At 36.4% G+C, this 15,497-nt stretch overlaps 1 protein-coding gene across 1 annotated transcript in view; it reads right to left on the minus strand.

Moving 5' to 3' along the window:
• Window positions 1-472: 472 nt before the first annotated feature.
• Window positions 473-15,497, minus strand: part of sh3bp5b (SH3-domain binding protein 5b (BTK-associated)) — a 34,719-nt gene continuing 19,694 nt past the window's right edge. The window contains exons 4-9 of the mRNA XM_056476017.1: window positions 12,439-12,603; window positions 12,227-12,357; window positions 8,178-8,220; window positions 5,918-6,137; window positions 3,523-3,819; window positions 473-1,015 (exon numbers count right to left, since the gene is read on the minus strand). Coding sequence (XP_056331992.1) covers window positions 804-1,015; window positions 3,523-3,819; window positions 5,918-6,137; window positions 8,178-8,220; window positions 12,227-12,357; window positions 12,439-12,603 — 1,068 coding nt within the window. The 3' untranslated portion in view covers window positions 473-803. The remainder of the gene's footprint in view (window positions 1,016-3,522; window positions 3,820-5,917; window positions 6,138-8,177; window positions 8,221-12,226; window positions 12,358-12,438; window positions 12,604-15,497) is intronic.

Raw genomic sequence — 15,497 nt, forward strand, 5'->3', positions numbered from 1 at the left:
TGAGATGCGTCACAAGTCACAAATGTGAATCATCGGGAGATTTCAAGTCCTTTTTTGAAGATGGAAGGACATGCAAGTGAGTCAGGCCGAAGCGAGATCATGCCCTAAATATACAGTAACTCAAAACGGGTGTAACTGCCTCACAAATGACTGCATATTTTCCTTGATACAGTTACAACGACAGCCAGTGGATTAAATCTACATAATGAACTACTTATGCATTTTATTAGTGAAAACACAAGTGCTCCTTAATAGACATCTTTAAAGGGACAGTCATCATTCGTGTCAAATAATAAGTTTCTTTCTTCTGTTAAACACAAAAGACGATATTTTGAGGGAAGCTGGAAACCGGTAGCCACTGACTTCCACAGAATTTATTTTTCCTACTATGGAAGTCCGCAGTTACAAGTTTTCATCTTTCTTAAAAATATCTTCTTTTGTGTTCAACAGAAGAAAGAAACTCGTAAATAGTAAATAGTGAGTAAATTAACAATTTTGGGTGAACTATCCCTTTTTAAGTGTCTTCCTACTTTCTAGAACACGTGGAAATGACACAATTAATAGCATTTATGGAGATGTTTGTCCACTTTTCAAAGCTTAAGTCAGCTCTGTGCTCCTCCAAAATGGCAGATTTGTCTCCTCAGCACATCGTGTCACGAGGGTTGCTTTTTTCAACTCATGAATTGAGTCTCAAAGTTGCTGGAACATTGTAGACAGTGAGAGGAATGAGCTGGATGACACACGGGTGAAGTGGAGAGTCTCTCGACAGCACAGACTGTGGATGAATACATCAGTGTCTGCGGTCACATCCCATCGAGCAGGATTGTGGCTGGCGAGGGGTGTTGAACCAGACCCAGGGGGTCTCGAACAACGGTTTTTCTGCTGTCGTTCCGGCTCAGTTTTAGAGACAGCAGACGGAAACGGCTGTCCAGGCTGAAGGTTGTTTTGGCGTTGCTGATGCTGTTGTTATTGAGAACGTTGTCCAGTACGGCCTCCGCACCTTCTGCTCGGTCACCTAAATACAAACCAGTAGATTAATTAAGCATATGAATTTGAGCAAAAATATAAATTGATATTTTTTGCATGAGAAATAACAACAATTGAAATGACATTTAATCAGGGTGTCCGTGTCTTAAAAAGTATTAAAAGTTGATCAATCAATTATGAGAAAATTAAGGCCCTTAAAAGGAATTAAAAAGTCTTAATCACGTTTTTACAAGGTCTTAAATTTTTTTCAAGCGTTGTCCAAATTGTTTAACTCCACAAAAGCATAAATATATTTATTTTCCTCCAAATATTAACAACGGCATGCTCGGTCCATGCGATTGGTTCATTGCCAGTTATTATGCAACACCAGCCACACCACTACCCAACACGACAGCTGAACTTGTCAAAACAGCTTCGACAGCAACCTCTGCCCCGACTTCTGCTGACATCAGGGTGGCTATGGGTGGCATATCGCGCTGAGGTTTATCTGGGCACTTTACACTGCGGCGAATCACCACTCACTGAACTTGAACGAAGGCATTTTAAATATTTTCAGGTCGTTTTTTCTGGATTCTGACATAGTTAGGACCTGTCAGAACAAAACTGGTTACATTGGAGATTTGGGCTAGACAGCTAGAAAGCTGGAACATTTGTGTTAATGTTCGACGAGTCTCTCAATCAGTCAACAAAGAAGAAGCAGCTCGACGTACATGTTCGTTTTTGGGATAGTAAAGGTAAATGTGTCGGATATTTAATAAATCTTGCCTTTGGTTTAATTTATTCTTTCAAGCTTAGCTTCTTCCGAGCTTATCGGAGTTCTTGTTGCATCTGTTGATTAGAACTTAAAGTGGAGATGAGGTCTTAAAATATTCTGAGAAGGTCTTTAAAAAGTCTTAAAAAGGTATTGAAATTACCTTTAGGATTCCTGCATATACCCTATTAATATTATAATTTTTTTTATATTTTAATTTAATATTTTTTATATTAAAAATAATAATTAATTACAAATATATACAGTATGAAATATTGTAATAACAAAATGTATATATATATATATATATATATATATATATATATATGTATGTATATATATATATATATATATATATATATATATATATATATATATATATATATATATATATATATATATATGTATATGTATATATATATATATATACACATGTATGTATGTGTGTATGTGTGTGTGTGTGTAATAGTAAAAATATTATAGTATTTAATATTTTATTATTTATATTATATTATATTTATTATAATTATTATAGTATTTTTTATACAATAACTATTACAAAAGCAAATTACAGTGCATCCGGAAAGTATTCATAGTGCTTCACTTTTTCCACACTTTATGTTACAGCCTTATTCCAAAATGGATTCAATTCATTTATTTCCTTAAAAAATCCTACACACAATACCCCATAATAACAATGTGAAAAAAGTTATTTTTTGAATTGTTGCAAGTTTATTAAAAATAAAAAAACCTGAAAAATCACATGTACAGAAGTATTCACAGTCTTTGCTCATTACTTTGTTGATGCACATTTGGCAGTAATTACAGCCTCAAGTCCTTTTGACTATGATGCCGCAGACTTGGCACACCTATCTTTGGGAATTTTTGCCCATTTCTCTTTGCAGTACCTCTTCAAGCTCTTTATTCACATTGTCATTGTGGGTATTGTGTGTAGAATTTTGAGGACATAAATTAATTTAATCCATTTTGGAATAAGGCTGTAACAAAAAAATGTGGGAAAAAGTGAAGCGCTATGAATACTTTCCGGATGCACTGTATTGACTTTATTCTAAAATGCGGAAGTGCGCCTGTTTTCACGATTGTTTTAGAACTTAGAATTAGGTCCCATATGGGAGAAATGACTAGGAATAATAAACGTCAAACTACTTGCTCTACAAACAAATGTTTGCATTACTATACAGACCAAGTAGAATAATATAATAAGAAAATATCAGTTTGCTACATCAAGCAGCGCAACGAGCAGTTTTTAAGGTCTAAAAATGAATGGAAGTGAATGAGACCGGAAGTCTCGAGCTAAAAAGATTCAAATGGCTGCGCCCGCTCGTCGGCAAAGAATAAGGTGTACAATATACCAAAAATGTTTTAATATGTTAATGTACACTAATATATAACAATCATTTAACTTTTTAAATATTTTATTATTGTATATTTTTATATTACTAAATACAATTTATATTATTAATATTACAAAGTATAAGCATTCTACATATTTTTTATAAATAAATGTGTTAAATGAACAGCACTAATTTAAAAACAACAAACTTTACCAGATAAACTTGTTTTGTGCTTATTGTTACATAGAATAACTACCCGGCTATCCATCAGTGAGATTAATGGACCCGTCTATAGGGCACAGGTGCAAGCAGGCAGAAAACCAAGAAAAATGGCCTCATCCCACAAACGAGAGCAGGCCTAAACACAGTCCCTCACGTGCAGGGTTATTTGGGTCCCATCCGTCAACTCAACCACCAAGAATATCTCACCTCTCTCTAAGTCACACTCGGGGGACGAGGCACCGCTGCATTCACTGCGTGGGCCAAGGATTGGAGACATCAGACTGAAGTCAGACAAGGAGACGGTGCTGGGCAGGTCCAGACTGCAAGGGCGAGAGGACGGGATTGGGGAAGTGGAGGATGAGGAGGAGGATGAGGAGAACGGACAGGGCAGGTCCACAGGGCTGTTAGGCCCTGAACTGAAGCTGCTGTTGGATTGAGTCTCAGAGTCTTCCTCGGACATGGCACTCGTGCTGCAGTTTTCATCCTCATATGACCCGGAAGCCACTGCAGGAAGTAAAAATAAGAGCAGATGTCAGGCTTCAGGCTTGTCATGATTTTTTGCATAATTTTTGTGTAAATAAGCAGTTTATTTAGACAATAACATAGTGTTCACACTAGGCAGGTTTCATTTAAATTCTTTAAGGGGTTTGCTCTGCTTGTTCATTTGAATGAGTGTGAATACTGCATATTTGAACCTTCAATCGGTTCAGTCTGCTTGCAAACAAACTCTGGTGCAGTTGGACTGCAATGAAATAGTAATGCAAGACAGAATTATATATCAAAATCAACTAAAACAGAACACAGTGTCAACAAGATGAACCATAAAAAGAACGGAATGCATTTCATAATTTAATCTAGATCAAGGGTGCCCAAACTTTTTCTTATAAAGGGCCAAAAACCAAACTTGATTGAGTGCTGTGGGCCGAAGTAGAATATCCCAAATTGTATTACAATAAATTTCAAAATAAAACCTTTATAGCCAATAAACAATAAGAAATAAACCTGAATGAATACCATAAAAGCAAAAGAAATATAAAACTTTTATAGCAACCAAGAATCAGACTTAAAAAGATCGGGTTTAATAGGGAAAAAAAGGTTCAGAATGACACAGTAAATAAAAAAACAAGTAAATAAAAATTAATATTACAATAAATTGGTGAAAATAAATTATTTAATAGTGTTGGTCTAAAAGAGAAAAAATTGTTAGTGTAAAATTACTAGTGTCGTGTAGTATTATCTAATTAATAATATAAATTGCTAGTACTATAGTGTGGTATTATCTAGATACTAGGTAGTGAAAGAGCTTAAACATTGCTGAAAATTTTCTTTTAATCTCCTGAAGTAAATCTAAATAACATCAAAAAGGGAAACTGCAGTACAGATACAGATAAAAGGAGAAAAAAAGCTGTGCATCTACTAGGGGTGTCAAAATTAATTGTTCCAGACGCGGACAATTTGGTATAGGTTCAGTAATAGATGCTAACCGGTTATTACGAACTGACGTCATTTATCTCGTTTGCGGTATATTACGGTAGCTTACTGTGACAAGGGAGGCGAGCGTGAGTAATTCAGTTTTTAGTGAGTTGTAGTTCTTAACTACTTAAAAACGCTGAAACTCTGCACAATTTGCTGGACAGTCTTTCACTGACATTGAAGTTACAGCAGAAGCCCCTATTTCACTGCTGTGAAGAAACAAAGTTAACCCTATTTCTCTCTCTTTCTCACTCTTTCTTTCTCTCTTTCCCTCTCTCTCTCTTTCTCTCTCTCTCACTGTGGACCTTGGACCTGTTGGCTTAAGGTAACTTTTCCTCTTCTCTCCCCTGTTACAGCGATACTTCTGGATACAGACACGAGCGCATGTCTGCAGAGCGAGTCTATCACGAAGCAGCTGTGATCGCCACTGCCGTTTATCAGTGTCACTCATCGGTAAACAGCGCCAGAGCGTTAGAGCCAATCGCAGCCCTCTGTTGAGCACGTGAGTACTCATAGGGGTGTAAGAACTCGGTCGACAAGGATATTTATATTTGTTTATTTGCTATAAATGCACATGTAGTTCTGTGCATGTACTTGAGTTTTTAAAGGTACAGTTGATTTATCTGACTGTTTGTTTTAAAGGACAAAATTGTATTACAATTAGTATATAAATATATTTATAAATTTTAATACAAGAATTGTTGTGCTGTGAAGTAAATTTTTTAATTGTGTATGGAAAGCATCGTCAATGCACCGAGATATCGAATTGAACTAAATCGATGGCATGATAATCGTAACCGAACCGTGAGACTAGTGTAGGTTCACAACTTTAGCATCGACGTGGCTTAAAACCAAGTATATGTTGATTCATTTAATTCAACAATAGATGTTGAATTAAAAACTTCCTAAGTAACCATTTAAACAGTTCAACTAAAGTTGCAATACTATGCATAAAAAAATTTATACTATGGAAAAAAACATTAAATGAAAAAGTCCTTTTGAGCTGAAGTAGAACTATTTTGATTACTTTTAATTTCATTACTTTTCATGTAAAAAACAGAAAAATAATTTCCCTTGCCTCGGTTTGGCATCAGAATTCAAGATAATTCATGAGATAATCTGGACTTACTTGATATTCCATCAGACTCCATTTTAAAGCCAGACAAGTCTTCACCGATGACACCATCACCCTCTGCACCCACACCTCTCTCTCGTGGGCCGATGCCCAAAGAACGTCTGCGCTCGTGGATCTCATCGGAGATCCTCTCCAGGTTCCTCAGAGCCGACTTATATTCCCCTTTAGCCTGCGTCAGCTTGGCCTGCAGGTCATCCACATTCTTCTTTAGTTGCTGAAGAGGGAAGGACAGAAAACAGGAACATTAAACTAAATATGAAAAACAGAATTGGATTAAAACTGGATAATTATAGATACTTATTCAAAATAACCAACACATTAATTAAAGGGATAGTTCACCCAAAAATGAAAATCACTCATCTTCTACTTGTTCCAAACCTGTTTGAGTTTCTTTTTTCTTATGAACACAAAAGGAAGGTATACTGAAGAATATTGGAAATATGATTTGAATAGCATTTTTTGTTCCTACCACTATGGATAGGGACACAGTTTGGAACACAAATGGCCTGCGGATTAATACTTTTTTTTTACTAGTAGATTAATTCTAAATTTTTAATGAATGCAGAGAGATCGCCTCTTTTGTTGTTGTAGTAGGTTATTCGGGATGTTTTGGGTTTCATTAAAATTATTTTCTGTCACTACTTGTTTAGCCTGCATCAATGCATTCAGTGTAAGATGCTCGATTAATCATTAAAAGATCAGGATCTCATACCCTCACAACATAAATTATAAATGATGTTGATTTGCATATGTTTAATAATCCTTCGAATCGCTGCATTCAAATCTGAAAACGCAAAGAGATTCAGTCTTTAGTCTTTTAAGTTAGTTATGAAGTTACATACAGTCAGAAGTACTGGGATAACAGATTATAGTTTATTTTATATGATAAAACCATTAATGTTTATGGTAAAGATTAAAATCATCATCATATGCATTTAATGACCTTCAAAAATGAAAGTTGTAGGCAGCATTTACATTATTTAACCAGTAGGTGGCAACAATCAGCCATCAAAAATATGCCACTGAATAATTCTTCAAAAATCATCCATCTAGCAATGAAACATGAAGTTTTATGAGTGAATAACTCAATCATTTATTGAAACTGAGACTAAAATTAAATATGGGTTGTTAGATTTCTACATTTAGCGTTATAAGCAACAGTAACAGTGAATTTTTCACAGTACTATATATTTTACTATTTATTTTTATTCAGCTGATTATTTTTTCATTTTATTGGTAATAAAATTGCAGGTTCTAAGTTCTGTTTGTGAAAACCAAGTGTCTTGCAGTACTGTTTTTGTAATGAATGGAAAGCAAATTACATTTGTCTCCTCCCTTTTGGTTAATCCGAAAAATGGTCCAATCCGTGACTAAAAAACATTATGTGATCCGAACTGTGAGATTTGTGATTCGTTACACTCAATAACTATGGATGTCAATAGCTACATTTCCATCCTAGTTTTATACACATTTTGGACATGCGCATAAAAAAACAGTTGATGGAAATGCCAAGATGCACATGAATTTTGAAAATGCGTATAAAAAAAAAAACATATGCGCAAAACTGGAGCAGGATAAACATTTTATTCGATAAGAAAAGATGCGCATAAACTGAGATGGAAACACTTTCACTGAACAAATTCCAATATGCACATTAAAAAGGTCATGTGATTTTGTTCTAAGAGATCATGTGATGATAAAAATGTGTGTGAATGGACAAATCTGCAAATTGAAAAACATCTGAAATGTTGTTTTGGTCATTCTAAACCGCCTTAACCAATTCATTATTAGTGTAACTATATTATTAATTACCTTCAGAATAGCCAAGAACGTCTGTGCTCCGTGTCTCATGTCTTCAAACGCCACCGTGCATTAATTGAGTGTTGGCATACTGTCTTTTGAGGCGCAAGTCACTTATTAAATAAAGAAAAGATTCACACAGCTACTCCTATCAGAAAATTACGATTCTACTTTATTCGCACATCTTATATAAAATAATCCAGTTTTGCTCATAAATTTAATTTGCATCTTTGGATAGAAACATAGCTATTGGCAGCTAGTTTCAAACATTTTTCAGAATATCTTGTTTTGTGTTCAACAGAAGAAAGACATTCATAAACGTTAAGAACCATTTGAATGTGAGGAAATGGTGAGAAAATGTGAGTGAACTATGGCTTTAAAAACATTACAAAAATGTGCATCATTTTTCTATAATAATATGGTGCGTTTAAAACCCATCATTATTTTCAAGTACCTCAAGCTGCAAGTAATACCTCGCCTTCATTTCAAAGTAGGGCCTGAAAAAGAAAGAGAGAGAGAGCGATTAGAGCTGCTGTAAAGACCTATAAATAGCATTGTGCATGTCACCATGGCAACCGTTCACATATGATGAGACTGTAGGCAAATGCTGAGTGAAAGGATTAGGACGGTTGTGTGATAGAGTTGAGCTCCCCTGTGAGCTGCTGAGTCACCGTCACTCGCTAGAAACCCACCATCAACTAAAGCTCTCAGACATTCACACACACACCAATGATTCTCGGCAGAGAGTATCCAGATCTGCCTACTTGCACGGGAAGATGTGACAGAGCTGCAAACTGACCTACAAACTGTTAGTTTTGTGATTTCTAAATGAGGTAGACACTGATATGGACCTTTTGCCCAATAATGTTAACCGATACCTCTCTATTTGTTTATTGTATATGCTCTCTACATTTGGAAGCCGATATAGTCCAAAGACCAATACAACAGTTTACAGAATCATGTCAATATACATGTAAAGATTCTTTTTTAACCACCCTCCACACCCAAGTCCCACCCTCACAAGACAGAACACTTCAATAGACATAAGTGTGAGACATTGAGCTGATATATGAAATAGGAGGAAATAAACAAGCAAATAAATAAACAATGATGACGAATAAAAGATTAAAGCAAAGAAGAGCCACATTATCCCATCAGAATTTTCAGCCAATGTAATGTCCAAATTATTCATGTATTCAATAAATGTGCTCCAAATCTTTTCAAACATTGATGATTTTTTTTTTTTTTTCAACAGGAACATATTTTGCGTCTTTTTCAAGCAGGAGTGGCATCAAGATTTTATATGTTGCGATGGATGGATGTCAGAGAAGGTCTAACGTTTAATTAGTTCATGGCGAGAGGCATCAACCCACGCAAAACGGCTTGGATCAGACAGATATCGGACTGTACTTGAAGACATATCACAGACTATGCATGAGGGAGACTTTGGAAAACATGAGTAAGCAAACGTTTATCCATAATTCGAGGGTCAGTTGTTGATTTTAGGCAGAAGATTAGTATAAACACGGATATACGATACAAGGCATGTCTGAAATAAATGTAAAGAGGTGGGCCAATAAAGCAGATGTGGTCAAAACGCCAATCTGATTTCACCAAGTAAGACATGTTTCTGGATGAACATCTATGTTGATCCTGGAACAACTTTCCAATCAGCCAATCAGAATTAAGGGATATGGTTACCATTTAGGCTTACGGTTAGGTTTATGTACTTCTACATGATTGTTATCTAACTATTATTTCCCTCTAATTTTGGAAATAATTTACAGTTATGGTTGGGTTTAGGGGTAGGGAATAGGTATGGTTTACATTTTCGAACAAAAATGATGTTTCAGGATCAGCATAGATGTTAATCCAGGATCGCATCGTACTTGGCCAAATTATGGTCAGAATGATCAGTTTTGTCTATTAAAGAGATAGTTCACCCAAAAATAAAAATGTCCTCACTTACTGTTCACCCTAAAGTGGTTTCAAACCTTTGAGGGGTTTTTTAACACAAAAGATGATATTTTAAAAATGTTGGAAACCTGTAACCCCTGACATGCATAGCTGTGTGTCACAATGGAAGTCAAAGGTTACAAATTTCCATTTTCTTTTTAAATAACTTAATTTATGTTCAAAAGAAAAAAGAAACTCAAACAGCTGTGTGACAAGGGAAGGGTGAGTGAGGCCCTGTCTGCACGAACATGGGTATTTTCAAAACCACACCTTTTCTATGGGGCCTCGCTGTTTGTCCACACGAGAACATCAGGTGACTTAAAAATTTCTGAAAATTCTGTCCCGGGTGAAGAACTTTTAACATGCATCATAGTGCATTTAGGCTTTTTCATATGGATGGAGATTTTAAAAAACTTGTTTATAAAAATACTCGTGGAAATGACCTAAATCATAGGTCTCAAACTGGATTCCTGGAGCACCACAGCTCTGCACAGTTTTGCTCCAACCCTAATCAAACACAGCTGATGCAACTAATCAAGGTGTTCAAGACTACTAGAGACCATTAAGCAGGTGTGAGTTGGAGGTGGTTGGAGCTGAACTATGCAGAGCTGAGGCCCTTTATGAATTGAGTTTGAAACCATTGGCCTAAAGGAGGACAAGATTTTCATATTGAGGTGAACTATCCTTTTAAGACTGGGAGTGAGTGCAAACAGCCTAATTTAAAGGAACTTCACACAGGCACTTTTTGTCTGCTGTTTTGTTTTTTGTTTTTTAACTATGAATTCAGACATACTTAACTCAGTTTGTTTATTGTTTTTGTTTTTTTTACATAATACATAGAAGTATGCGTTTTTGGACATAGTGTATTATAGCCTAAAGCAGAGGTTCCCAAACTTTTCAGCCCACGACCCCTAAAATAACAATGCCAGTCAATACCCTCAAATTCCTCAGAGCTGGTCATAAAAATACAAACTTTGCACACACAACAATAGACTTGTATAAACACAAGCACATTGACAACACAAAAAAGTCCAACAGTCTAACAAACATTTTTTTTTTTACAATTTTTATAGTCATCCTTTTAACCTCAACTAATGAGACTGGTGGGCACAATGTTTTCAGCACAAGTCTATTTTTGATATAATCTTGGAGATCATTCCTGGCCATAAAGGTGTCAGAAAGTTACATTATTATAACGTAAACACACCAATGCTATAAAAATAATTATCATTTAATTTACATGTTGTTGTTTTTTACTATTAAAATCTACTATTTTTATCTTCTGTGGGTCATGATTAAAATATGGTAATTCTGTTAGTTTATTAAAATTTATTTGGCTTTTTAAGTTGAGTTCCAGCCTTGGGCTGGAGGGGGTCAGGTTCGGGGACCACAGGATTTCATCTCTGTTATTCGTAGACAATGTTGTTCTGTTGGCTTCATCAAACATGGACCTTCAGCATACACTAGGGCGGTTTGCTGCCGAGTGTGACATGGCTGGGATGAGAATTAGCACCTCCAAGTGGCCATGGTGCTCCATCAGAAAAAGGTGGTTTGCCATCTCCAGGTTGGAGGACAGTCCTTAACCCAGGTGGAGGAGTTCAAGTATCTTGGGGTTTTGTTCACGAGTGAGTGAAGGATGGAACGTGAGATTGACAGGCGGATTGGAGCAGCGGCAGCAGTAATGCAGTTGATGTACCGGTCCGTTGTGGTAAAGAAGGAGCTGAGCTGAAAGGCAAAGCTCTCGATTTACCGGTCAATCTACGTTACTACTCTCACCTATGGTCTTGAGCTTTGGGTCATGACTGAAAGGACAAGATCTTGAATACAAACAGCTGAAATGAGTTTCCTTCGCAGGGTAGCAGGGTGCACCCTTATGGATAGGGTGAGGAGCTCTGTCACCCGGGAGGAACTCGGAGTAGAGCCGCTGCTCCTCCACATCAAGAGAAGTCAGCTGAGGTGACTCGGGGATCTGTTTCGGATGCCTCCTGGATGCCTAGGACACCTTGGGTGGTGTTCCAGGCATGTCCCACTGAGAGGAGGCCTCGGGGAAGTCCCAGGACACGCTGGAGGGACTATGTCTCTCGGCTGGAATGGAAACTCCTCAGGATCCCCCCGGAAGTGCTGGAGGAAGTGTCTGGAGAGAGGGAAGTCTGGGGTTCTCTCCTAAGACTGCTGCCCCCCCGACCCGACCCCGGAAAAGCGGTTGAAAATGAACAAATGAATGAATTTAGCTTTTGGAAATCACCAAGCAACCCCGTCATTGTCCTGTGACCCCTTAGGGGGTCCCAATGCTCACTTTGGGAACCATTGGTCTAAAGCACAGGTGTCAAACTCGTGGTGGGCTGCAGCTCTGCACAGTTTAGTTCCAACCCTAATTAAACACACCTGATCAAACGGAGTCCTGCAGGCTTGTTTGAAACCTACAAATAAGTATGTTAGAATTGAGTCGGAACTAAACTGTGCAGAGCTGTGGCCCTCCAGGAACTGAGTTTGACACCACTGACCTAAAGGAATGCTTGTGTGGTTAACATAGTAACTAGCACATACTTTGACTTGTTGATGGTACGTTTGAGCTTCTTCTCCTGCTGTTTCATACGGCTCATGGCAGCGGTGTAATTGGCAGCGGTCTCTTTGTGCAGTAGCTCGCTGCGTGTTTTGATTTGCTCAGCCTCCATCACCTACCAACCAAAACAGACATTTTTAAACATTTCCCTAATAAGTAAACCTTATTTTTCATCCCACAGGTTTGCATCACTCACTCGCTGTGTTGCGTGGTTCAGCATCTCCTGCCAGGCCGAGTCAAATTGCCGCTTGTCGTCCTCCAGCAGCCTCTGTTCAGCCAGAGCGATGGTCTCTTTGGCCGCCCGCAGCACCTCTGTGGCCCTCTGGAAGTCTTGTGTTGATCTCTGCGCTTCCAGCTGAGTCTGAGGAGCAGTTCAAGGACATGAGTATTAGCCATGTGCGCCTGATGGCAAAGCTGACTGGCACATTTTTTTACATTTTTAAACCATGAGACTCTCTCCTTAAAAACACTGAGTCTCATTCATTAATAACTGTAAATAATTCATATTTATACGCACATTTCACAACAAACATGTACACAAACAAATGTGTTCTTCTCCTTTTTAACCTTTCATCATTTTCATATGAATCTTTCTGCAGATACACTGTTGTCAGATCCTCAATGGCTCATTTTCAAACCTTTTTTTTATTCCATAGCTCTACTGGTTGAAGCACCTTTCCTAATTTTTCATTGCCATTGGCCATCTTAAGCCAATTGTAATTGTTTGTTTTGGTTCAATTTGGAATTTCCACAACTATTGCAGAGCCCCAGCGATGGGAGAGAGGCTCCAGCTTGGCCTCCCCCTTGTCCAAAACCCATTTCAAGTCAAACTGCCACTTTCAAGTAGCCCTCCCAGCCTCCCTCTGAAAGACTTGTGTGGATCTCTCTGAGTCTGAAGAGCAGTTAAAATGTTAAATCACCCAAAAGTGAAAACTCTGTCATAATTTGCTCACCATTCACTTGTTTAATACCAATTTGAGATTCTTTTTTTTTTTTTGTTGGACACAAAAGAAGATATATTGAAGAAAGCTGGAAACATGTAATCATAGACATCTATAGTATTTGTTTCCTACTATGGATGTCAGTAGTTTAAGTTTTTTAGTTATTTATCTATTTCCAAAATTTCTGAAACAAATAATAGGAAACAAATACTATGCAAGTCTGTGGTTACAGGTTTCCAGCGTTCTTCAAAATATCTTCTTTAGTGTTCAACAGGAGAAAGAGACACATAAAGGTTTATAATCACTTGAGGGAGAGTAAATAGTGAGTAGATTTTAATTTTTGTGTGAACTATCCCTTTAAAGGATAGGAGTGTCAGCCATGTGTGCCTGTTGGCAAAGCTGACTGGCACATTTTTACCCCCACTCAGAGTAGGAGTTTCCTGGAAAGCATGAGACTCAGTGCCTGACCACCTAAAAAAACATTGAGTCTTATTATTTGATAACGGTGTAAATAATTTGTATTTACACGCACATTTCACAACATGTGTGTACACTAACAAAAGTGTTCCTAATCTTATACTAATATTAGTGACATTGAATTGAATGAGCGGCCACGTGTCATCATTCTCATATGGGACATTCTGTTCATGCGTTGTTGCCAGATCCTCAACCAATGCCAAGCCAGATCAAAATGAATTACCTTATTCTTTATGTACAAGCGGAGACAGCCATTGGAACCTCTTTGGCTCTAGACTTTTGGTCTCATTCACATCCATTGTTTTTTGACGTTAAAAATAGTTCGTTATGTACCATTATTTGCTCATGAAACAGTTTGTACAGATTTCAGACAGACAGACAGACAGATACATAGACAGACAGATACATAGACAGTCAGACAGATAGATATCTTCATGCCACTGCAAACTATTTCATTTTATATAGTGTAATTTACCATGGTAAAAAAGTGGATAATCCATGAAGCAATCAATACAACAAGATGGAGAAACTCATGACTTCCTGTATGGTGACATATTGAAATCACCCTTGAACTCCCTTTCTGGTGAATTAAAGCATGCAAAAAGCCAGCAAACATAATCCTTTCCTATTCCTTCACTTTTTAACTCTAATCTCCACGTTACTCCCACTGACAGAAAAAGCCTGTGGAAACCTCTTACCGGCTCAGCTTACTTAGTCAAACAAAACTGGATGCATTTTGCAACCAACCAGTGCCAAGAAGGCAGTTTCACACTTTGAAGTGATTTAGCGGACGGAGAGATCATGTTTGGAAAATCATTACCATTAATGATTAATACTAAGTTAATATTCTGCATTAAAGAACTTTTAGAAATAATGGTTCTTCATTGGCATCGTATAGAACCTTTAACATTCGTGGAAACTTTTCATCAGCTCTTTATAGGAGAAAAAGGTTCATCGCACTATTAAAACTGATTATTTGATTATTTTCTCAGGCTCAAAAGGTTATTTAATAAAATGAAGGTTCAACTTTATTTTTTTAAATGTATTGAATTACTGGTATCCGGATTAATGGCCCCTCCAATAACGAAAATAATCTTTGCCTATCCTTTATGTGAATTTAACTGAAATCAAATGTTTAAAAATAAAATAAATAAATAAAAAAATCACAATAAATGAAATAATAAAAGTAAACTAAACTAACAACAGTCATACAAAACTAACTGAAATGAAATAATAATTAGCCAAAAAAATGTTTTCAGAATTAATAAGCTCCCGTTATTCTGCATTATATATATATATATATATATATATATATATATATATATATATATATATATATATATATATATATATATATATATATATATATATATATATATATATATATATATGCATTTTTATTATATATACAAAACAATTGAAAAAAAAATGTTCTAACTTTTCTTTTGCCAAAAACTGTAAACTAGGCATGTTTACCTGCATACACTGACCTTTAACATGAAGAAGATTATCTGTATTCTTTATATTTTAGTCATTTTTGCTTCTCTTGACTTTTTCTCTTTTTTTAATTTGTATTTAATATTTTTCTATAACATATCAATTTGGCTGTACTAGTTTTTGAAACGTTATCTTAAGTTATTTTGTTAGATAAGCTCCAGATTTGGCTTCAGTACTGACTAATCTAATGTATATGCACAAATATAATATTGTAGTGCTTCCCAATTAAAAATATACATTTAAAATATAGATTTATGAGGGGTGTACTTGTATATGCATTGTATAATTGTGTTTACAAAGCTAAACTAAATTGAATTGTACAGCAAACTGAAAAAACAGT

This window comes from Danio aesculapii, chromosome 16, assembly GCF_903798145.1.
Source record: "Danio aesculapii chromosome 16, fDanAes4.1, whole genome shotgun sequence".
Lineage (NCBI taxonomy): Eukaryota > Metazoa > Chordata > Actinopteri > Cypriniformes > Danionidae > Danio > Danio aesculapii.